The sequence below is a fragment of the Bos taurus genome, chromosome 7 (assembly GCF_002263795.3).
Source record: "Bos taurus isolate L1 Dominette 01449 registration number 42190680 breed Hereford chromosome 7, ARS-UCD2.0, whole genome shotgun sequence".
Classification (NCBI taxonomy): domain Eukaryota; kingdom Metazoa; phylum Chordata; class Mammalia; order Artiodactyla; family Bovidae; genus Bos; species Bos taurus.
The window spans coordinates 25093032-25118646 of record NC_037334.1 but is presented as its reverse complement, the minus strand read 5'-3'; the positions used below and the strand labels follow the sequence as shown (position 1 = coordinate 25118646).

At 40.1% G+C, this 25615-nt stretch overlaps 1 protein-coding gene across 2 annotated transcripts in view; it reads left to right on the top strand.

Annotated features, from left to right (window-relative positions):
* The first annotated feature begins 854 nt into the window (after positions 1-854).
* The window catches only part of SLC27A6 (solute carrier family 27 member 6), an 80890-nt gene continuing 56129 nt past the window's right edge, over positions 855-25615 (top strand). The window contains exons 1-2 of one of the 2 annotated variants that reach the window (XM_005209093.5): positions 855-2253; positions 17505-17708. In XM_005209093.5, coding sequence (XP_005209150.1) covers positions 1725-2253; positions 17505-17708 — 733 coding nt within the window. In that variant the 5' untranslated portion in view covers positions 855-1724. The remainder of the gene's footprint in view (positions 2254-17504; positions 17709-25615) is intronic. The other variant, NM_001101169.1, reaches the window with a different exon arrangement.

Here is a 25615-nt window from a genome sequence, read left to right as displayed (position 1 = left end):
AAGTCTGCCTTGGAGTTATAGTTTTTCATTTATTAGGAAATCTGAGGTTATCTAGAACCCAGCTGGAGAACATGACTGAAGAAGGAAAAGCTGACAAAGTGAGGCAATGCTTAATTATTTCAATATGTGCCTTTAAGAAGTGTGTATAAATGGTTATTTATACACACTTCTTAAAGGCAGAGAGCTGGAATGGTGGTATCTGCAAGGAAAAACATATGTAATTAAGTACCCCTCAGTTTATCTTCAGTAAAATTTCACCATTGTATAAAATTTATTGTTATTTTTAATTACCTGTTGCCTCTCCACTTCGCCCTCCCCCCTTTTAGAATCTTTAGTTTGATGTTCTGATCATTTTTTAAATGATCTCACTGGATAAAAATCATTTTACCCTTTTTTTAAAATGTGATTGTGAATATGGACTTAAGCTCTCACCTCAAACAGTACTTTTGGAAAATTTTGTAAAAAGCACTATCAAGGCACTCTAAGGATTGAACTTTAGTATAAATGTCAATACCAACCTACTAATATAAGTTTTCAAAACTACTTTTTGCATAACCTCAAAGTCACTTTGTGATGTTTCATGAACAAAGAGTTCAAATATTCCTGCATCTGTCCAATTCATAAATATCTTTTTCGTCTCCTGTTTCCCTGTTCCCTGCCTATCCTCCCACCCCCGCCGCCCCCTCTCGCCCCCCTCCCCCCCGCCCCCGGTGGCAGCTTTAGTTTTTCTTTACTTTAATTCTTCCCCTCGCCTCTGTAGCCTCTAGTTTAATTTCCTTTATTGACCATTTATGGAATGAATGAACTCCTTGACTCGGTTCCAGGAGCCTGGCTGCCCTCTGCCCCATGCAGTGCGGCTTTCTCTCCTGGGACTCGGGTCGCTGCACACCAGCCAGCGGAGGACGGCCGGAGGAAGCTGCTCCAGCGACCGCGGTCCGAACAGGGTTGGCCCGGCGCCTGGTGGCGGACGGGAGGCGAGCCCCTCCGTTGGGGCTCGGAGGAGAGATACCCCAACTCGGGAACCTAGAAGGGGAGCTGCGATCCGCGCAGGAGGCAGCTTTTCCAGCGGGCGCGGCGGTCACCTGGGAGCAGCGCGGGGACCCATCTCGCCCGAGGGGAGCCCAGGGGGCGCTGGGCTGCTGCGCGGGGCACAGCCCGGGCGGCACTGCGGGCCGGGGGATCCCACAAGACCTGGCGACACCCTGGACGGAGGCGTAGCCCCGACACCCTGCGCGGTTCTGCAGGATCCAGGCGGGAAGCCGCTGTGTATCTCAGTCTTCGCCACCCCAGCTTCTCTCGGCTCGAATTCAGCCTCCAAGTTGCAGGCACCGGAGAGCATCTGCCCCCGAGGGTGGTGGGCTATTCTCAGGAGCTTGAAAGGCACCGGGGACTGATCCAACTAGCCCGGAGAGAACTGGTAGGTGCCTCAGAACTCCGCAGGGCGCGGGCCGCCGTCGGGGTTCAGAAGTCAATGTGTGCTGTGCTGCATTCCTCGATCCCCCCCCGGAGGCCCCTGAGCTTATCTCACTCTTGAACTGTTCACCCGCCAGGTGTCCTAGGACTTATCCCCAGCATTCTTTGGAGCAACTTCTGTGCAGAAGACTTTTAACTCAGTTTCGCAAGAGTTCTTCTCCCTCTCATAAAGGTTGGGGCGAACTGCAGGTGCTAGCCTTGCACATTGCCGACTGGTGGTCTCGGCAGAGAGGTGCCCCCGGGAGAGAACAATGGCAGAACCGGGATCTGGGCTGCCTTCTGGTCTTGCGGTCCCCACTTTCCTGCCGTGGCTAACAGGACTAGGGGCTGGAATGGTCTTCCTGAGCTTCTTGCAGAAACTCCTGTACCCTTACTTCTGGAGTGACCTCTGGTACCTGCTGAAGATGGTTCGCTGTGGACTTTGGACGACAGGGAAGCACGGACAGAAAGGGGAGCTAGTCACTGTCCTGGATAAATTCCTGATCCAGGCCAAGAAGCGGCCCCAGAAACCTTTCATCATCTACGAGGGAGACATCTACACCTATGAGGATGTGGACAGGAGAAGTAATAAAGTGGCTCATGTCTTGCTGAACCATTCCCCGCTGAAAAGGGGCGATACTGTGGCTTTGCTGATGAGCAACGAACCGGATTTCGTTCACGTGTGGTTTGGCCTGGCCAAGCTGGGCTGCGTGGTGGCCTTCCTCAACTCCAACGTTCGATCGGTCTCCCTCCTGCATTGCATCCGCAGCTGTGAGCCCAGGGTCCTCGTGGTGGGTGCAGGTAGAGTATGGGAAATGAGCTGCTTGAGCAGAATGGCAGCCCTGCCTCCTATCCCACCCCCACCGGCCTCATTTTTTTTTTGTTAGAACCAATTAGCAACTAGTATCCTGGGTATGTGATGAAGTGTGGATGTTAAGGGTACAAGTGGTTTAATTTCCCCTTCCCTCACTTCAATCACTGTTGTAGATGACTGATTATCAGGACAGCTTCTGAAGAACTTTACTAAAATCTCAGACTTTTCTGAAATCTTATTATTTTAGCAAAGGGACAGGATGAGTCTAAGGGGCACATTTTACTGTTCTTGCTACCTTCAGTGAGTACAAGAACACAGAGAGAGCTTGGTAAGTTCTAAATTTTGTCAGATCTGACAAAATTATCTGATGTGAAGGAAGACAATCCTGTTTCATTGTGGAATACCTTCTGCCTCTAATAGTAGCACTATTGAAGTTGACTGCCTTTGCAGAAGAAACATGTTTAATTAGAAGTGCATGAATTCCTGTCTTCATGTCTGCTCTTATTCTGCACTGCCTGCAAGCTAGGATTTGCCTGGCAAAGTTGGACTTCCAGCCAGTGGCAAGCTCTTGGCAGACTCTCAGTCTCTTTCTCCCCCATCTCCTTACCCCACCGGTGCATCATTTTATCTTTCTTTCCAGTAAGTGCTGACCTTCTTCCCCTCCCCTTGGATTTAGGCTTTGGATACGTATACTGACAGTGAACTATAAAGAAAAGTTTTTGGTTGAGTGCCTGACTAATGAAGAACCTAGGATGATAAGTTGCATAACAGGGAAAACGAAGTATGAAAATTGATAACTTATTTGGTATAATCTAAGTGGTTTATGCACATGTTTCTTTCATGAGGGTAGGAAGGTAGAGGATCATGGCAAAGACCTTAGTGAAAATATTTAAGTATTTTAGGTTAATAGATACATTCTGACACCTCATATGGACTTCTCAGATGACACTAGTGATAAAGAACCGGCCTGCAAGTGCAGGAGACATAAGAGATGCGGTTTCGATCCCTGGGTCAAGAAGACCCCCTGCAGGAGGGCATGGCAACTCACTGCAGTATTCTTGCCTAGAGAATCCCATGGACAGAAGAGCCTGGTGGGCTATAGTCATATAGAATCTTTAGATTCACAGAGAAATACGGGGGGGGGGATCTACATTTATATACCACTGATTTATAAAGTATAATACTTTGTGTGTACCCTTTTTTATATAATAATTGTATATCACATGAAAATGAGTTAGCCAATATATAGTAAAAAAAAAAAAGTTATTTATTCAAGGCTTTCACATTTGCTTGTTTCCTTTGTCCTTCCAGCTCAAATTGTGACTAGATGAAGAAGCAAAATGTTTGTTCTTTTTAATTTATGATCATATTTTTAATGGAAAGGCATTTTATTTTAAATATAGCAGTGTGTACATGTCAATCCCAGACTCCCAAATGTGTCTTATTACTCTTAAGGACTGATTTTATCTTAAATTACTGGAGTGGATAAACCAGAAATCCTCTCGTGTTTTTTTTTTTTTTTTTTTTTTAATTCAACAGTTATATCCTCCAAGATTGAAATTCAACTCTTCACCTTGGAAAAAGCTTAGCTAGTATAACACTTCTTTGAACTGTAGCAATAAGTAGAATAAAGGAGTCACACAGAGGTTCCACAACATGGTGAAGCAGTGTTTACCTCTCGTGCCATGGGCAGTGATAATATGAATACAGCAGGGAAAACTATCACAGTTCATCTTAGGATATATTCTGACATTTTAGTTGCTCATTCTAATTTAGATTGCAGTTTCTGGAGCAAATCTGAACCTTAGATTGTGCAAAGAAAGAAGAGCAAACTAGAAGGGCCACAATATCTCTGAAAAGATTTCTGTGGCCATGATGTTGAGGTCAACCTGAGAAACATCTCATATCCTGTCTCCTGAGGGCCTCCTCCTGAAGTGTGTAGGGCTGTTTAACTCTCAGAATAGAGTTTTCAAACTTTGGTGTTGACTGAGCTGTTGCCCAATTAGGACCAACTAATTTTGCAGTTTTACTTGTGCCAGCTTTTGCTTTGCTTGCCAGTAACTAATAGCATTGTTTCCTTATTTTTGTTTTTACCATTACCAGACAAGTTTTGTGTATGAAAGCCACATTGGGATGCTGGAATTTAAGCCAAACATGTTTAATTAATTTGCTCAGTAAGTAGGTACCTGGAGAATTCAACCTTAAATCCTAGTAACAATTCTTTATAGCACACCTCCAAAATATATAAATAGCATATGTTTCTTTCAAAGATAGGAGAATTCCCTTTTAGTTAACTGCTGGTTTTGTTTTGTTTTGTAAGACAGCATGGCTTCCATCACAGTCACTTTTTTCTATCTGAAGCTCTTACCCTGAAAACTGTATTTTTGGCATCTTGAGTCTAATCCATGAGCAATATATACATATAGTTTTCAAAACTTTACATTTCAGAGTTCTTAAATTCCCATTGGATGTTTCTAATGGAGATGTACTATTAAATCCTTATATCTCCAGCAAGAGTGTATTGAAGTGGAAAGACCAGACAGTGTTAGATAAGCTGGACAGCCCCAGGTCTCACTTCTGATCTGCCACTTCTTAATTGTGTGATTGAAAAACAAGGTCCTCAGCTGCTTTGAGTGATATTTTGCTTTGCTGTGAATTGGTGAAAATACCATCTCCTTCACAGTGTAATTCTGAGGATTAAATGGCAGTTTTGGTGAAATGACTAGCTGAGTCACTAGTGCATACAAAGTAAATCCTTGGTGAATCGAAATAATTGCTATTATCATTGTAAAGTCATTGGAGGCTTTTACTAAGGGATTTCACTTGAATTTTGATGGCACATTCTAATTTGGTATTAGCTACAAAAAAGACTAGTAAGTCATCTGTTTGGTCCAGGACGTTTAACACTTTGCTATGTTTTAGCAAAATTCATGTTATATAAAACCAGTGTCAAACAAGTTTTATAGGCAGGCCAGGTAGTGTCCACGGTGGTCCGTGGTGATAGATGACATTACAATCATGACAGTTGCCCGATAGTTCTGTCTCCAGAATAAGAATAAACGTTATTCTTGCTCTAGTGGTTGCTAACAAAGATATCAATGTTGCCATTTACTCAAGGCTGACTATGTAAAAGGTGTACCCAGTACCTTTGAAAGGCAAGTGCACAGCTATAGTTTAGAAACTAAGAGGGAAAGAAGTTCACCGAGGGTCTAGGGTGACACAGCTTAGTAGGTGCAGATCAGACCCAAAACCTGGTCTCTGATCTAAGACTCTGCTGTATTACACATTATAGGTTTCTGGGGCTGTTAATCCCCTTTTGCTATAACCATGAAAAAATTGCATTCCAGTTATATAAATATAGTAAAATTAAAAGTTGCCAGTGTTAAGACATCAGGTTTTTAATGCTCCTATCACTAGAAAAAATGTAAATGCTTATAAAACTATTATTCCTTTTTCTCAGTCTGAAGACTCAAAAATAGTTGCAAAGAAGTGTTACTGTATTTGTGTAGTTTGATTTAGAAGATGTGTCAAGTGGCGTCCCAACTTTCTTTGGAAAATTTCAGCACTTATTGAATATTAAATCATCTTAGATCAAACCTAGTCCTTTCCCCCCAATATTTCAACTCTGATTTTGCCAACAGTGCCTGCAGCCAATATTATCATCTACCTGTATAGGCTTTTCTCTTTACTCAGTACAAACGTGAAATGTTGAGGTATTTGTATGTAGTATTTAAAAGTTTATATAATTATATCCTTTGACATATGTAGCAATAATAAATAAGTCTCTTCCATTTTTATAGCACTATGTAAGTAATAAATTATTTTTAGATGCATTGCCTTATGTCATCTTCACCACAGCCATAGTCTGGTTCTAAAGAGGAGGGAAGCATGGATCAGAGTGGGCAAGTACATTGCTCAAGCTCCTGCCTTTAGGAGAGGCAGTGTGGGACGGGAGCCTGGATTTTCTGATGTTGAGCACACCTTTGTCTTTGTCCTCATTTCTGCTCCGGCCCATTTCCTCATCTCCATCTTTTCCCTTTCTCTTCCCTTCCCTCCAGGCCCCTCCCTCTGCCCTGCTGCTTTCCCGGAGCTCTCTCTGTCATCTTCCATCTGGTCATCTACTTGGTTTTGTTATTTTTCCCACCAATCCTCTTGCCTCAGGCACTGTGTGCCATGGCTCTCTCAGTGACTTGGTGGAATGGTAAAGTTGTGTTTGCCAGATCACGTAGAGGTACTTGTGCAACTTGGAGGACTTGGCCAAGAGCTCAAATGTAAGCTCTTTGAGCTGAGGAAGTTTGTTCTGTTTGCTGCTAAATTCTTAGAACTTAGTATAAAAGAGATGCTCAATAAGTAATTACTGTCTGGATGAATGAATAGGTGATCAATCTAATGAAAAACTTTAAGGTACACAAGGGCCATTCAGTAACTGTTTACTTACTTGCCTGTTTTTGCCCAGGAATTGTCCCCGTGCTGTTCTTCTGGTAGCTGATTTTGGCAGTAGATATATCAATGAGTTACTGGTTATGTTGTTTTACATCAGTGTTGCTAAATGTTAGAATCATGACTCCCTGAAAGTCAAAGCATTTTAAGCTTTGTAGTCTTTAGTTTCTGGAGAAGGCAATGGCACCCCACTCCAGTACTCTTGCCTGGAAAATCCCATGGACGGAGGAGCTTGGTAGGCTGCAGTCCATGGGGTCGCTGAGGGTCGGACACGACTGAGCGACTTCACTTTCCCTTTTTACTTTCATGCATTGGAGAAGGAAATGGCAACCCACTCCAGTGTTCTTGCCTGGAGAATCCCAGGGACAGTGGAGCCTGGTGGGCTGCCGTCTATGGGGTCGCACAGAGTCGGACACAACTGAGGCGACTTAGCACCAGCAGCAGCTGCAGTGGTCTTTAGTTTCTAGACTTAGTATCCACAAAATTTCAGATTTACTTGCATTTTTGTATTTTCTGGGCTCAGCAGTAAAGAATCTGCCTGCAGTGTAGGAGACGCAGGAGATATGGGTTCGATCCCTGGGTTGGGAAGATTCCCTGGAGAACGGCATGGCAACCCACTCCAGTATTCTTGCCAGGAAAATCCCATGGACAGAGGAGCCTGGTGGGCTACGGTCCATGGAGTTGCAAAGAGTCGGACACAGCTGAAGCGACTGAACATGCGTGCATTCATGCATGCATGTAATTTGCACTCTCTCCTTTCTCAGTGTATCACATATTAAATCGTTATAATTATAAGTAAACAACTGAAAAGTATATATTAATATTACCCTGGACCTTTTTACTTTAGATTCAATAGGATATTGTGTCTCAACCTTCTGGGAAGGGTTTTGTTTCTCTTCACAAGAAGTACACTCTTATGTTGGTTCTCTAAACTTAAAATAATGCGTGCAGCATTGCCCTGTCCGTTTTCATGATCTGTTGCATTCACACTGTGCAGGAGCAAATGTTCCAGTTAACAATCAAACCATTGTAATTCTCCAAATGACTTTCAACCGTAAAGACATCTGCTTTTCAAAGACCAAGAGGAATAGTTAGAGGAAAAAATAAAAACCCTTTAAGTTCTATAGAAAGTAAGACATATTCAGATAGATGAGATGTGGCTCATGTGAACCTGTACTATTTTATCCATGTACTATGCTAGCCTCGACATATCTATTTTCATTTTCAAGGCATTTCTATACTTTTAAGTAGAGTAGACTGAATGGCTGTTTTGCCATTTTTTTTTCCTCTCATTTTAGACTCAGCTAGGTCAAGGAATACCTCCATTCCAAAAAAAAAAAAATATATATATATATATATATAATTAATTTTGATTGTTCATGATTTACTAGTTGGAAAAGGTAGTATTCTAAGGATGATTATTTTCTTCACTGATCATGAGGAGTTCTTATATACAGTTTATGCTGAACACGTGTTTGCTATAAGGGAATGAAACTTGAATACTGACAGGAGCAAAAACAATTTAAAGAGGGACTGTGCCTCCTCAGCAGAGAAGGCAATGTCACCCCACTCCAGTACTCTTGCCTGGAAAATCCCATGGACGGAGGAGCCTGGAAGGCTGCAGTCCATGGGGTCGCTGAGGGTCGGACACAACTGAACGACTTCACTTTCCCTTTTCACTTTCATGCATTGGGGAAGGAAATGGCAACCCACTCCAGTGTTCTTGCCTGGAGAATCCCAGGGACGGGGGAGCCTTGTGGGCTGCCATCTCTGGGGTCGCACAGAATCGGACACGACTGATGCAACTTAGCAGCAGCAGCAGTGCCTCCTCAGAGAAGTTGCAAGCCCGAACTGGAAAAACACACATCTAAGTAATAATTATTTATTGGAAATACGATGTGTTGCATTAACAACAAACGAAGTATTCTACATTTTACTTTCTTGCACAATTTTGCCTATAATAAATATACTGTCTATGCCCTAAAAGATGTGGGGACAGCTGAAAATGAAACCCGGAAACCCATTTACAAACTTGTGTGTACCCATTCAGAGCAGTTAATAAAATTGCTTCAGGGAAGAATATGTTATCATGAATGAATAATTATGCACTTCCTAGGGCTATTATTATCAGTAAACTATTATTTGTAAAAACAACTGACACATCGTTGATGATGAGATTAGTGTCTGGCTTGATAAGAACTATTGTTATCTACATCATGATATATATTGCTTTAGGATTGCTTACTTAAGCATCAATTTTCTTAGGCACCATAACCTGCCCAGGTGTTCTGTGAGAAACCCATTGAGCTGTTGTTAAGCAACAGATGGTAGCTAAGAGCGTGTGATGAGATCTACAATTTCAATTTGGTTTCTGTGTAAATATTGCTTTGTAGGATGGAAACCTCACATTAACCATGTGTAGTTGAATTTCATATTAGTTTTAGTAATGCATAAAAGTTTATTTTTTAATATAAATTTATTTATTTTAATTGGAGGCTAATTACTTTACACTATTGTATTGGTTTTGCCATACATTGACATGAATCCACCACGGGTGTACATGTATTCCCCATCATAAACACCCTTCCCACCTTCCTCTGGATCCCATCCCTCTGGGTCATCCCAGTGCACCAGCCCCAACCATCCTGATCATGCATAGAATCTGGACTGGCAATTCATTTCACATATGATAATATACATGTTTCAATGTCATTCTCCCAAATCATCCCACCCTCACCCTCTCCCCCAGGGTCCAAAAGACTATTCTATACACCTGTGTCTCTTTTGCTGTCTCACATACAGGGTTATCGTTACCATCTTTTTAAATTCCATATATATGCGTTAGTATATTGTATTGGTGTTTTTCTTTCTGGCTTACTTCACTCTGTATAATAGAGTCCAGTTTCATCCACCTCATTAGAACTGATTCAAATGTATTCTTTTTAATGGCTGAGTAGAAGGCACTGGCAACCCACTCCAGTACTCTTGCCTGGAAAATCCCATGGATGGAGGAGCCTGGTAGGCTGCAGTCAATGGGGTTGCGAAGAGTCAGACAGGACTGAGTGACTTCACTTTCACTTTTCACTTTCCTACATTGAGAAGGAAATGGCAACCCACTCCAGTGTTCTTGCCTGGAGACTCCCAGGGACGGAGGAGTCTAGTGGGCTGCCATCTCTGGTGTCTCACAGAGTTGGACACAACTAAAGTGACTTAGCAGCAGCTGCAGCAATACTCCATTGTGTATATGTACCACAGCTTTCTTATCCATTTGTCTGCTGATGGACATCTAGGTTGCTTCCATGTCCTGGCTATTATAAACAGTGATGCGATGAACATTGGGGTACACGTGTCTCTTTCAATTCTGGTTGCCTTGGTGTGTATGCCCAGCAGTGCTATTGCTGGGTCGTATGGCAGTTCTATTTCCAGTTTTTTAAGGAGTCTCCACACTGTTCTCCATAATGGCCGTACTAGTTTGCATTCCCACCAACAGTGTAAGAGGGTTCCCTTTTCTCCACACCCTCTCCAGCATTTATTGCTTGTAGACTTTTGGATAGCAGCCATTCTGACTGGCGTGAAATGGTACCTCATTGTGGTTTTGATTTGCATTTCTCTGATAATGAGTGATGTTGAGCATCTTTTCATGTGTTTGTTAGCCATCTGTATGTCTTCTTTGGAGAAATGACTGTTTAGGTCTTTGGCCCATTTTTTGATTGGGTCATTTATTTTTCTGGAATTGAGCTATAGGAGTTGCTTGTATATTTTTGAGATTAGTTGATTGTCAGTTGCTTCATTTGCTATTAGTTTCTCCCATTCTGAAGGTTGTCTTTTCACCTTGCTTATAGTTTCCTTTGTTGTGCAGAAGATTTTAAGTTTAATTAGGTCCCATTTGTTTATTTTTGCTTTTATTTCCAATATTCTGGGAGGTGGGTCATAGAGGATCCTGCTGTGATGTATGTCGGAGAGTGTTTTGCCTATGTTCTCCTCTAGGAGTTTTATAGTTTCTGGTCTCATGTTTAGATCTTTAATCCATTTTGAGTTTATTTTTGTGTATGGTGTTAGAAAGTGTTCTAGTTTCATTCTTTTACAAGTGGTTGACCAGTTTTCCGAGCCCCACTTGTTAAAGAGATTGTCTTTTCTCCATTATATATTCTTGCCTCCTTTGTCAAAGATAAGGTGTCCATAGGTGTGTGGATTTATCTCTGGGTTTTCTATTTTGTTCCATTGATCTATATTTCTATCTTTGTGCCAGTATCATACTGTCTTAATGACTGTGGCTTTGTAGTAGAGCCTGAAGTCAGGCAGGTTGATTCTTCCAGTTCCATTCTTCTTTCTCAAGATTGCTTTGGCTATTCAAGGTTTTTTGTATTTCCATATAAATTGTGAAATTATTTGTTCTAGCACTATGAAAAATACCGTTGGTAGCTTGACAGGGATTGCATTGAATCTATAGATTGTTTTGGGTTGTATACTCATTTTCACTATATTGATTCTTCTGATCCATGAACACGGTATATTTTTCCATCTATTAGTGTCCTCTTTGATTTCTTTCACCAGTGTTTTATAGTTTTCTATATATATGTCTTTTGTTTCTTTAGATAGCTATATCCCTAAGTATTTTATTCTTTTTGTTGCAATGGTGAATGGAATTGTTTCCTTAATTTCTCTGTCTATTTTCTCATTATTAGTGTATAGAAATGCAAGGGATTTCTGTGTGTTGACTTCATATCCTGCGACTTTACTATATTCATTGCTTAGCTCTAGTAATTTTCCGGTGGAGTCTTTAGGGTTTTCTATTTAGAGGATCATGTCATCTGCAAACAGTGAGAGTTTTACTTCTTCTTTTCCAATTTCAGATCAGATCAGATCAGTCGCTCAGTTGTGTCTGACTCTTTGTGAGCCCATGAATCGCAGCACACCAGGCCTCCCTGTCTATCACCAACTCCCGGAGTTCACTCAGACTCACGTCCATCGAGTCGGTAATGCCATCCAGCCATCTCATCCTCTGTCATCCCCTTCTCCTCCTGCCCCCAATTCCTCCCAGCATCAGAGTCTTTTCCAATGAGTCAACTCTTAGCGTGAGGTGGCCAAAGTACTGGAGTTTCAGCTTTAGCATCATTCCTTCCAAAGAAATCCCAGGGCTGATCTCCTTTAGAATGGACTGGTTAGATCTCCTTGCAGTCCAAGGGACTCTCAAGAGTCTTCTCCAACACCACAGTTCAAAAGCATCAATTCTTCGGCGCTCAGCCTTCTTCACAGTCCAACTCTCACATCCATACATGACCACAGGAAAAACCATAGCCTTGACTAGATGAACCTTTGTTGGCAAAGTAATGTCTCTCCTTTTGAATATGCTATCTAGGTTGGTCGTAACTTTCCTTCCAAGGAGTAAGCGTCTTTTAATTTCATGGCTGCAGCCAACATCTTCAGTGATTTTGGAGCCCCCCAAAATAAAGTCAGCCACTGTTTCCACTGTTTCCCCACCTATTTCCCATGAAGTGATGGGACCGGATGCCATGATCTTCATTTTCTGAATGTTGAGCTTTAAGCCAACTTTTTCACTCTCCTCTTTCACTTTCATCAAGACGCTTTTTAGTTCCTCTTCACTTTCTGCCATAAGGGTGGTGTCATCTGCATATCTAAGGTTATTGGTATTTCTCCTGGCAATCTTGATTCCAGCTTGTGTTTCTTCCAGTCCACCGTTTCTCATTATGTACTCTGCATATAAGTTAAATAAACAGGGTGACAATATACAGCCTTGACGTACTCCTTTTCCTATTTGGAACCAGTCTGTTGTTCCATGTCCAGTTCTAACTGTTGCTTCCTGACCTGCATACAAATTTCTCAAGAGGCAGATCAGGTGGTCTGGTATTCCCATCTCTTTCAGAATTTTCCACAGTTTATTGTGATCCACACAGTCAAAGGCTTTGGCATAGTCAATAAAGCAGAAATAGATGTTTTTCTGGAACTCTCTTGCTTTTTCCATGATCCAGCAGATGTTGGCAATTTGATCTCTGGTTCCTCTGCCTTTTCTAAAACCTGCTTGGATTCCTTTTATTTCTTTTTCTGCTCTGAATGCTATGGCCAAAACTTCCAAAACTATGCTCAACCGTAGTGGTGGGAGTGGGCACCCTTGTCTTGTTCCTGACTTTAGGGGAAATGCTGTCAATTTTTCACCATTGAGGATAATGTTTGCTGTGGATTTGTCATATATAGCTTTTATTATGTTGAGGTGTGTTCCTTCTAATCCTGCTTTCTGGAGGGTTTTTTTTTTATCATAAATGGATGTTTGATTTTGTCAAAGGCTTTCTCTGCATCTACTGAGATAATCATATGGTTTTTATTTTTCAATTTGTTAATGTGGTGTATTACATTGGTTGATTTGTGGATATTGAAGAATCCTTGCATCCCTGGGATAAAGCCCACTTGGTCATGATGTATAATCTTTTTAATGTGTTGTTGGATTCTGTTTGCTAGAATTTTGTTAAGGATTTTTGCATCTATGTTCATCAGTGATATTGGCCTGTAGTTTTCTTTTTTGTGTGTGTGGCATCTTTGTCAGGTTTTAGTATTAGGGTGATGGTGGCCTTATAGAATGACTTTTGGAAGTTTACCTTCCTCTGCAATTTTCTGGAAGAGTTTGAGTAGGATAGGTGTTAGCTCTTCTCTAGATTTTTGGTAGAATTCAGCTGTGAAGCCATCTGGTCCTGGGCTAAAAGTTTAAAGTTAAATGTTTGCCAGTGTTTTAAAACACTATGCTATGAGCAATTACCATTGAAAATATTAGTTTGTTTTATGTAGAATAAAGTAATTTATGGAGTTGGAAATGGCAACCCACTCCAGTATTCTTGACTGGAAAATCTCATGGACAGAGGAGCCTGGTGGGCCACAGTCCACGATGTTGCAGAGTCGGACATGACAGAGCGACTGAGCACAGCACAAGATAATTTTAAAACAATGTCTGTAAGTCAGGCAGAGAAACACAAATATCATATGGTATCACTTATATGTGGAATCTAAAAAGTGCTTCAAATAGATTCAAATGGACTTATTTACAAAACAGAAACAAACTCAGAGACATAGAAAACAAACTTACAGTTACCAAAGAGGAAAGGAGGGAAGGGATATATTAAGACAGTACTATCCCTAAAGCAGTTAATCAGCAAAGTCCTGCTGTATAGCACAGGAAGCTACATTCAATACCTTATAATAAGCTATAATGAAAAAGAATATATATGTATGTATGACTGAATCATTTACTGTACATCAAAAACAAACTAACACAGCGATGTAGATCAACTATACCTCAATTAAAAAAAAAGTTTTTAATGCAGAGTGAATAACATAATTCACACTAATGGTATATTCAAGGAATATATTACATTTTTACTCATTGATTTCATAGTCTCAGAAATGTGAATGAAACATAGCAATGGTATAGAAACAAGAAATTAATTTGTACAAACAGTGGTAAATGTTTATAAGCAGAGATTGTAATTAACCTCTTTTTATGCTTGCAACCCCACCTAAACCAATGCATGTGAGAAACAGTGTGTATTTCTTGGAAGAATGTATTGCTTTGAAAAGAGAGATTCTGTCTTCTCCTGTGTTGTAGACTTTGTTAAATCTCATGGAATTTTAATCTGTCTCAATTTCTTATGGTAACTTACTATTACTACCTGCACCTACAGTGGATCCCATGAGTTGGATTCCATATCCAGCAACTATGATTGTGTGCCAGGCACAGCTGGTGAAAGGGCAGAGCAGGACAGCCATTATTCTTCTGAGGTGCTTACAGTTCTGTAGCTTTCAGTGGTAGGACACTTCACTAAGAGTAAATCTTCACGAAACACAGCCAAGTCTTCATGAAGTATTTAAACAAAAGCTATTTTGGTGGGGGGGGGGGCAGGAATAAATATGTAAAATTTACAAAGTGACACTAAAACTTGCCATTTTATCGAGAAAGCCTGACAGTGACAAGTAAATAATGATCCTTTATCCCCTACAAGATTTTTCAAATTTCTATCTCAATTTTCACTCTCCTCATCCATACTTCCTACCACTATTAAAGAAATAACTTGTTTAGATAAAATTCTGTTTGTTAATTCTAAATGTCTCAGCTAAGTCAATTTCATTATAATCCATGAAGGAGATTAAATTGTATCTCCTCTGATTCCTAGAAATCCACTCACTTCCTTTTTCTTGTAAAGGTCATCACTCTTAGTAAATACTATGATTTTTTTAGACTCTACAGTTCCAACAAAGATTTTGATCCACAGTTAATCATATTGTAACTTTCTTGGCACCTATTTTGCCAATTTAGACACATATATTATTAAGAACATATAAAATTTATCTTGTTAATTTACAGTTCCAGGTGACAGACTTAAAGTTAAGGGAATGAAATGGGTCAGTTCAGACTTGTACTTATACATTCAAAATGCCGGAAAGAATCATTTAAGCAAAATCTAGTGCTAAAAATTAAGAGAAAATACAAAGTCCAGATCATTTGTTTGTCTTGCTTTTTCATTTATTTATGACTCATCCTTCCCCCAGCATTCCTTATGATTTTTTCACTTCTTCTTCTTACCAAAGCAATCCGTATAGAACAATATGCTGTGTTCGCTCAGTAGAGAAAGATTTTTCTCTGGAATCTGACATCTTATTTTATTTGAATTTGTTAAAAAAATAAAAATTAATGAAAAATATTTCAATCGCCAATTTGCCTCCCCAATCCTAACATGTCAACTCCTTACCATTTTTCTGTGTTTCCTTAGTTTTCTTGTGAGTTTCCTAGTCCAATTTGACATATTTCTCTTGCTGCTTCTTTGTAATCAATCTGGATTATAGATTTTGAGGAAGTAAATCATGAGTTTTTTCCCAAATGTTTTGTATTTATAGTAGACCTGAGTCAGGACTGACAGATAGCTTTTTGAAAGAACCAGACACTTCTTTACATTTCCAGAAATATGTTTAATGCAGCACCCTGAATTTAACTTTAAAATAGAATATATCTAGTGATTATTTTTTAATTCTTGTTTAAAAAGTATTTTTAAAAAGTACTTAGATGGACAGGTCTATAATTATGTGGACTTTACCATTCTGACCAGGGTATATTTTACATTTAGTTGTATTTTTTATCATTGGCTTCATTTATGAGGTAATATATAGATTTTAGAGTTAGTTAGACTTAGGTTAGACTAACAGTTCTATTCACCAGCTTGTGACCTTGGTTGAGTTAGCTTCCCAGGGCTGCTGTAATAAAATAACACAAACTGGGTAAGCTTAAAATACAAAAATTCATTCCCTTTCAGATATGGGGACTAAAAGTATACAATCAAAGTATCTGCAGGCCCATGTCCCCTCTGAAGGGTCTAAGAAAAAAAAATCTTCCCTGTCCTCTTCATAACTTCTGGTGGTTGCTGGTGATCTTAAGCATTCCTCACATTAACTCCAAAAGGCCACTGCTTAATGTCCCTGTGGATGTTAACATAGATTTTAAGATAAATAATGTAGCACTCAGAAATCCCTTTTATCTCAAAAAATAAAACTGCAGCACCCATGTAGAACATGAAAGAGGACATGGTTAAAGATCCATGTTAAAGGAAGGGAGCATTACATTTTAAAAGAATTTAAAGAATATTAAGAACTGTTTGTCTGTCTACTCTAGGGGAAAAAAAAAAAAGATGCCTCACTCACTTATACATCATCCAGGAATGATGATGCTCTGCTTCTTTTGTGTCCCATAGAGTGCCAGGTACCCTCACACTAAATATTTCCTCCTCAAGGATTTGCACCCACCTTCCAGCTCCCTCCTTTTCTACCAGTATTGTCCTGGAGAGATGACAGTGTCTCCTACATTGCAGGTCAGATTAAGAAGGTCTAGTCAGTCTCCCAGAGGTCCTCAACACAGTCTCCCCTATACAATCACGCTTTAGTTATCTGTACAGTAGATGATTCCTGAGATGAGTATCCCTTTGCCTTTCTCAAGCCTGGATTTCAACCCAGACCCTTGATACTATGAAGACGCCTAAGCTCTTCAGGCCTGAAGACACCTGCGCTTGCAGTTTTCTACTCTTTTGACTTCTTTTTTGCTTGATGCTGGTTCTGCTGAGGCCTTGGATCGCACTGCTACTGTACACTGTGAATCCTGCCACCTTTTCTGGAAAGCGTTCTTTTCCTTCTTTTCCTTTCAAAGACCTTTTACCTTTAATAATTCTGATCCAGAGGAAAGAGCATCTCTAAATCTCCTCCTTTAACTTTTCACTCTGAAATGGCATCTAAGGCAGACTCTTGTGAATCCATAATCTGGAATCTTGTGCTTCCGGAGCAGTCAGATGTTTCTCTTGGATTGTTGCATTACAGTGGAGCTGAGCAGTGACAGACAGATGGCTTTTTAGAATAATGAGATACTGAGTTGTATTTCAGAAAGAATGTTCAGAAAGAATGTTCAGATGTTCAGGGCAGTGTCCAGAATTTAAATTTAAGGCAAATTACAGAAACAGAGTTTTATTTAAAAAATTGAGGGGAAAAAAAACACAGCCTGGATAATGGGATCTCCAAATTTCAGTTTGAATTGGGTTTTTTGCATTGATGAAATTAGGTAATAACTAGATTTTCCTTTAAGTTGGTCATGTTGAAACAGAATCATAAAATGGCTAGGATGTTACTTATCCAATGTGAAAAGGAAGTTGGCATTGTATTTACATTTCATCCCTGTTCCAACAGGCAAAAGAACACACAAGGTGAGTGGTTTGAGATTTATGTCTTATTTACTTATTCCTAATCCTTTGATTTTTAGGTTTTCTAGAAACTATAGAAGACGTTCTTCCAAGACTCCCAGAAGGTATCAGCATTTGGGCAATGAAAGACTCTGTTCCACAAGGCATAATTTCACTCAAAGAAAAACTGAGCACAGCATCTGACTGTCATGTGCCACGCAGCCACCATGCTATCTCAAACACCAAGACTCCTTATCTTTATATTTTTACTTCTGGAACAACAGGTATGATCCATTTGTTCGTGAAACTTAAAAAGAATGCAGTGTATTATATTTGAAAAGCAACCGGTTTGGACAAATCTTTGCCCTGTGTAGCTGTAACTGAGCAAAGGACTTGAGTACCCAAGGTATAGAAAACCAAACTCTGATAGCAGGAGATTGCAGAAAAATAAGGATTGATTGCAGCCCACCAAGCCTCAGATCCACTTCAACTTGACCTTTGAGTTGGGGGTTTCTTAAAGGAGAAGAATAAAGAAGCTAGGGTTAGTCATCATCTTGTGACAGTTCTGTGACAATTTGGGGAGTCAGGATGACTCTGGTTTACAACTCTCTGGCAAGGTGGTCCATGGCTTGAGGGTCTGTGAGCTCATCTTGCCCTGGAGAAACAATCTGTTAACAATAGCTGTGATGATCACTTTAGTGCTTTATCTATGTCATCAGCAACAGCATTTAGTCATCTGATGCTGGTTGATTACCTTTCATTTCCCTGGGGATTGAGGTCAGAGGGGACAAGAAAGGGAACAAAGCTTTGGATAGAGAGTTCGTAAAAGAATTTGGTTTTAGTGGGGCTCAGTTTCATAGCTACCAAAAATCTGAGAAAGCGTGTATCCAAGAAAACCTGGGTTTTTTTAGATCTTTGAACTCTCAAACTTGGATGGAAAATGTAATAGCTTTACCTTTAGCTTGGCAAGTCACCATGTTCACTTGGCCATTGTTGCAAGTGGAAAGATTTTCAAGTTTGGTACTACAAATGGCACTGGAATATCTGAAGACTTGATCCAGCCCAGTTACTCAGAGTGTGAAATTTGGACTGCTTCTTTGGCAGGATCTTTGCTAGCCTCCCTTAGATGCCCGATATATAAATGAAAAGATGTTTAAATGTTTGTAATCATCCTTCTGAATTAAAAAATCCATTAGTCTACTTTAAAACAGGTTTCTCTATTCTTGTATAAAATGTTAATTCCTAAACACAATCCAAGTATAGAGCTACCATTGAAAAACCTGTAGTAAGCTCTCCTGGTTTTCCTTGGGTTGACTGGAACATGTGAGAAACAGGAAATCTTGAGATCTTTGCACGTTTGGGGGAGGTTACAAATAAGAATCAAGAAACTAACTTTCCTTTTATCAGGTAAACAACACACACACTCTTTGCGACACAAAGAATAATGAAACTACCTGGGAATTCAAAAGAAATGTTAAACTTAATTGATTCTGAGAAAAATTGAATGGTATTAATGGTAGTTTGAATAAACTTTTGTAATTAATTTGAAGATGACCAGGAGTTTGAACTGAGATGTGTTAAAAGCAGGGTACAGTCCATGGGGTTGCAGAGTCGGGCTTGACTGAGCGACTTTCACTTCACTTCAAAAGTTTTGGTACTTATTTCTTTTTTTTTTTTTTGAGATTTACGTTTTATCTTTTATTTATTTTTTTAATTTAAATTTACTTATTTTAATTGGAGGCTAATTACTTTACAATATTGTATTGCTTTTGCCATACATCAACATGAATCCGCCATGGGTGTACACGTGTTCCCCATCCTGAACCCCCTCTCCCACCTCCTTCCCCATACTGTCCCTCTGGGTCATCCCAGTGCACCAGCTCCAAGCATCCTGTATACTGCATGGAACCTAAACTGGCAATTGGTTTCATATATGATATTATACATGTTTCAATGCCATTCTCCCAAATCATCCCACCCTCTCCCTCTCCCACAGAGTCCAAAAGACTGTTCTATACATCAGTGTCTCTTTTGCTGTCTTGCATACAGGGTTATCGTTACCATCTTTCTAAATTCCATATATATGCATTAGTATACTGTATTGGTGTTTTTCTTTCTGGCTTACTTCACTCTGTATAATAGGCTCCAGTTTCATCCACCTCATTAGAACTGATTCAAATATATTCTTTTTAATGGCTGAGTAATACTCCATCATGTATATGTACCACAGCTTTCTTATCCATTCATCTGCTGATGGACATCTAGGTTGCTTCCATGTCCTGGCTATTATAAACAGTGCTGCGATGAACACTGGGGTACACGTGTCTCTTTCCCTTCTGGTTTCCTTGGTGTGTATGCCCAGCAGTGGGATTGCTGGGTCATAAGGCTGTTCTATTTCCAGTTTTTTAAGGAATCTCCACACTGTTCTCCATAATGGCTGTACTAGTTTGCATTCCCACCAACAGTGTAAGCGTACTTATTTCTTATGCACAGGTAGTATGGTAAGCAAAACTACTATTGCATAGTAAAGTTTTCTTACTTTGTTCTTTCCTTTTTTCTATTTGGAGGCTAACAATAATCTCTCTTATCCTGGAGATACGTGGTACTTTTCTGTTGTTGTTGTTCAGTTCAGTTCAGTTCAGTCGCTCAGTCGTGTCCGACTCTTTGCGACCCCATGAACCGCAGCACACCAGGCCTCCCTGTCCATCACCAACTCCCGGAGTCCACCCAAACCCATGTCCATCGAGTCAGTGATGCCATCCAACCATCTCATCCTCTGTCATCCCCTTCTCCTCCTGCCCTCTATCTTTCCCAGCATCAGCTCTTCACATCAGGTGGCCAAAGTACTGAAGTTTCAGCTTTAACATCAGTCTTTCCAATGAACACCCAGGACTAATCTCCTTTAGGATGGACTGGTTGGATCTCCTTGCAGTCCAAGGGACTCTCAAGAGTCTTCTCCAACACTACAGTTCAAAAGAATCAATTCTTTGGTGCTCAACCTTCTTTATAGTCCAACTCTCACATCCATACATGACCACAGGAAAAACCATAGCCTTGACTAGATGGACCTTTGTTTGCAAAGTAATATCTCTGCTTTTTAATATGCTGTCTAGGTTGGTCATAACTTTCCTTCCAAGGAGTAAGCATCTTTTAATTTCATGGTTGCAATCACCATCTGCAGTGATTTTGAAGCCCAGAAAAATAAAGTCAGCCACTGTTTCCACTGTTTCCCCATCTATTTCCCATGAAGTGATGGGACCAGATGCCATGATCTTAGTTTTCTGAATGTTGATCTTTAAGCCAGCTTTTTCACTCTTCTGTTTCACTTTCATCAAGAAGCTTTTTAGTTCCTCTTCACTTTCTGCCATAAGGGTGGTGTCATCTGCATATCTGAGGTTATTGATATGTCTTCTGGCAATCTTGATTCCAGCTTGTGCTTCCTCCAGCCCAGCGTTTCTCATGATGTACCCTGCGTATAAGTTAAATAAGCAGGGTGACAATATATAGCCTTGATGTACTCCTTTTCCTATTTGGAACCAGTCTGTTGTTCCATGGCCAGTTCTAACTGTTGCTTCCTGACCTGGCTACAGGTTTCTCAAGAGGCAAGTCAGGTGGTCTGGTATTCCTATCTCTTAAAGAATTTTCCACAGTTTATTGTGATCCACACAGTTAAAGGCTTTGGCACCGTCAATAAAGCAGAAATAGATGTTTTTCTGGAACTCTCTTGCTTTTTTGATGGTCCAGCGGATGCTGGCAATTTGATCTCTGGTTCCTCTGCCTTTTCTGAAACCAGCTTGAACATCAGGAAGTTCATGGTCCAGGTTGTTGTTGTTACTCTGTTTAAAACAGCTCTTATAAATGAACTGGGAAATGCTAATATGTATCAAGTTGTCAGCATAAAGATGACCTGACTTAACTTTGAAAGAGACAATAAAATTTTGGAAATTATCTTTGAAAACTTCCAACAGAAGGTACTTGACAATTTGTCTTTATGCTCTTTTCTTATAAAAAGTGACTCTGGTCTTCAAAACAGTCTTTACCACTCTCCTCTCCCTGCAACCCTCCTCACCCCAAAGAGAATAGTGGGGAGCAGACTATTAACAGCTCCTGTCTTGAAGATTAAAACCAGTGTTTGATACATTTGCACAGCAGGCTGAAAGCAAAAGCACTATTAATTTTATTTGATATTTATTCATATTAAAGTTATACAGTACAAAGATGAAAATGCTAATAGTTTTAGAAATATTAGAGAGAAGTACCCTGCTAACCTATTCTCAAACCAATTGCATTCGGTATTTTTCTTGTTATTGTCATTCAGTCACTAAGTCGTGTCCAACTCTGCAACCCCATGGACTGCAGCATGCCAGACTTCCCTGTCCTTTACCATCTTCTGCAGTTTGCTCAAATTCATGTCCATTGAGTCAGTAATGCCATCCAACCATCCCATTCTCTGTCACCCCTTCTCATCCTGCCTTCAGTCTTTCCCAGTATCAGAGTCTTTTCCAACGAGTCGGTTCTTTGCATCAGATAACCAAAGTATTGGAGCTTCAGCTTCAGCATCAGTCCTTGCATTGAATGTTTGGGGTTGATTTCCTTTAGGATTGACTGATGTAATCTCCTTGCTGTCCAAGGGACTCTCAAGAGTCTTCACCAGCACAGATCTTTCTGTAATCATCTCCATATATCTAAATAGCTTGAGAATTTTATTGGGTACTTCATAGGTGCACCCCCCAAAAATAAGTACTGCTTGTCCACAATGGAAGATGAAAATTTTATCTTCTTTCTTTACCACTCTCTCCCTCCAACTCAGATTTTTTCCTCTGATACACATACTTTCTCTCTCTGACATCACTCTATATATTGTTTCATCATAAATATTGGTTTGATTAGTTATCCATATCATAACTTAGTATTGATAGTTTGATAGTTATCAGTATCATGACTATTTCTAGCTGCCTTCTATAGTATAATAAAATTATATTTGTTTCCTTTCATGTAAAACTCTCCCCAATCTGGAATTGATCATTTGTTTTTTCATTTGCTTGCTTAGTATTCTCTACATCTATGACCAGTTTGTACCCATCCTTCTATCAAAAAGTAACTCACCTTTAGACATTGAAAAGCTTGTCTGTATTTTGTCAAGCCTATGTTCTTTCTGTTGTTTTTGTTCTATTTTGTTTTGATTGGGGTATAGTTGCTTTAGTTCCTCTTTAGTTCTTTAGTGAAGAGGAACTAAAGAGCCTATTGATGAGGGTGAAGGAGGAGAGTGAAAAAGCCAGATTAAAACTAAATATTAAAAAACTAAGATCTTGGCATCTGATCCCTTTCAGTTCAGTTCAGTTCAGTTGCTCAGTCATGTCCAGCTCTTTGCGACCCCATGAATCGCAGCGCGCCAGGCCTCCCTGTCCATCACCAACTCCTGGAGTTCACCCAAACTCATGTCCATCGAGTCAGTGATGCCATCCAGCCCTCTCATCCTCTGTCGTCCCCTTCTCCTGCCTCCAATCCCTCCCAGCTTCAGGGTCTTTTCCAATGAGTCAACTTTTCGCATGAGGTGGCCAAAGTTTTGGAGTTTCACCCTCAACATCAGTCCTTCCAATGAACACCCAGGACTGATCTCCTTTAGGATGGACTGGTTGGATCTCCTTGAAGTCTAAGGGACTCTCACGAGTCTTCTCCAACACCACAGTTCAAAAGCATCAATTCTTCGGCGCTCAGCTTTCTTCACAGTCCAACTCTCACATCCATACATGACCACCGGAAAAACCATAGCCTTGACTAGGTGGACCTTTGTTGGCAAAGTAATATCTCTGCTTTTGAATATGCTATCTAGGTTGGTCATAACTTTCCTTCCAAGGAGTAAGCGTCTTCAGTCCCTTTACTTCATGGCAAACGGAAGGGGAAAGGTGGAGGTAGTGACAGATTTCCCCTTCTTGGGCTCTAAAATCACTGAGGATGGTGACTGCAGCCATGAAATTAAAAGAAACTTGCTCCTTGGCAGGAAAGCTGTGACAAATCTAGACAATGTGTTGAAGCAGACATTACTCTGTGGACAAAGGTTCATGTAGTCAAGGCTGTGGTCTTCCCATTGGTCATGTATGGTTGTGAGAGCTGGACCATAAAGGAGGCAGAATGCCAGAGAATTGATGCCTTATGTGGTGCTGGAGAAGACTCCTGAGAGTTCCTTGGACAGCAAGAAGATCAAACCCATCGATTTTAAAGGAAATCAACCCTGAATATTCATTGGAAGGACGGATGCTGAAGCTGAAGCTCCAGTATGTTGGTCTTCTGATGCAAACAGCCAACTCATTGGAAAAATGCCTGATGCTGGGAAAGACTGAGGGCAGAAGGAGAAGAAGGATCAGAGGATGACTGGATGGCATCACCCATGCAATGTACATGAACTTGGGCAAACTTTGGGAGATGGTGAAGGACAGGGAGGCCTGGCATGCTGCAGTCCATGGGGCTGCAAAGAGTCCGACACAACTGAGCAACTGAACAACAATGACAACATAGTTGCTTTACATTGTAGTGTTAGTGTCTGTTACACAGTGAAGTGAAGCAGCTAGATGTGTATATATATTCCCTCATTTTTGGATTTCCTTCCCATTTAGGTCACCACAGAGCATTGAGTAGAGTTCCCTGGGCTATACAGCAGGTTCTCATTAGTTTTCTGTTTCATATGTATTAGTGTATATACGTCAATTCTTGATCACATCTTTCGCAAAGCTTTCCTCCCTACAATTTCAATCTTGACATGTCCTGGGGTCATTTCTCACCATCACCCTGAGAATTCCCTTCAGACCTTCTTTCCAATCCCCTGATTCTTGGATTCTAAATTTATTTCCTTTGTTTACTTTTCATTTTATCACTGCACTTATTTTAGCAGCTGCTTGTTAGTAGGTAAGTTGAAGTTCTCACATGCTTGAATGTTTTTTTTTCTAGTTAAGAAATGATATTGGTGCAGGGGTTTGAAGGCATTGCTTTTTTTACCTTCTGTCTTCCAGTATATATATTGAGAAGTCTTTTTCTTCTGCTTTCATATCCTTTACATCAACCTGGTGTTGTTTTTCTTTCTTTTGGCAGGGGTGGGGGTGGTGGGTGGCAAAGGGGAGGAATTTTTAGAATTTCATGAGCCTTCAGTATTCTATGATTTCAAGATTATTTGTACTGGGACTAGTCTTATTTATCCATTTTGCTGGTAAATTTGTCAGCCTGTTAAATCTAGAAACTCATGTCTTGCAATTCTAGGTACTCAAAAATTTTTTTAAAGATGTCTGCATATTCTTTTCTTTATTTCTATGTTTTTCTGCCCATTCTCTCCTTCTATTATTTTGGGTTTTTTTTGTTCATTCTTTTATCTTTGGATCTCTAACTTTTTAAAGCTTGGCCTCCCTGAACTGTTATTAATTTTCTCATCTTTTCTATTCTATTTTCCTTCTCTTACCTAAGGGTTTACTTTTTGAGAGATTTATATTTTAGCTCTATGTTCTCTGAATATTTCTCATTTTGTAGCATGTTATTTTTGTATTCTTGATACTTCATTGTCTCATACCTCTCAGAATATTAATATTTTTTTAAAAAATTTCTCCTCTCTACCTTGTCTCTATTTTCTCTAATGACCTTTTACCTTTTATTTTACAGTGACCTCTGTTCTTTAGAGGATTTCCTCAAATATCTGTTGACCTTTGGCTGCTCATGTTTAAAGTTTAGCCGTCAAAACACACATACCAAAACAAACCAAATCCTAACTGGAAGCTCTGTGTGACTGAGTGGGATTGTGAGCTGGTTAGTTTCAGTGTCCAGGACGTTTTCTTGGCAGATTCATGACTATCAGTTTTACTTCTAGGTGCTTTATATTCCTCAGACCAGAACCTTGAAGGGAAAACTAGTAAACTATAAAAAAGGACCTGGAGGAGGATGCCCACTTTCTCCTATTCCCGTGATATGTTCAGTCTCTCTCCTTCCTGATGTTTCCAGAGGCTCATCTTTTTCCAGAGAATACATATCAGATCTTTACCAGTGTGGGGGAAGCAATCTGGTGCGGTAATTTCATTTTATTTTTTACATTTTAAAATGTAAAAAGCATTTATTGACATTCTTTCAAATTTGGATTGTGAATGATCCTATACAGGAAAAGTTACACAAATATCATCTCTCTTTAGCTTAAAGTTCTGAGCAACTTGGGGTC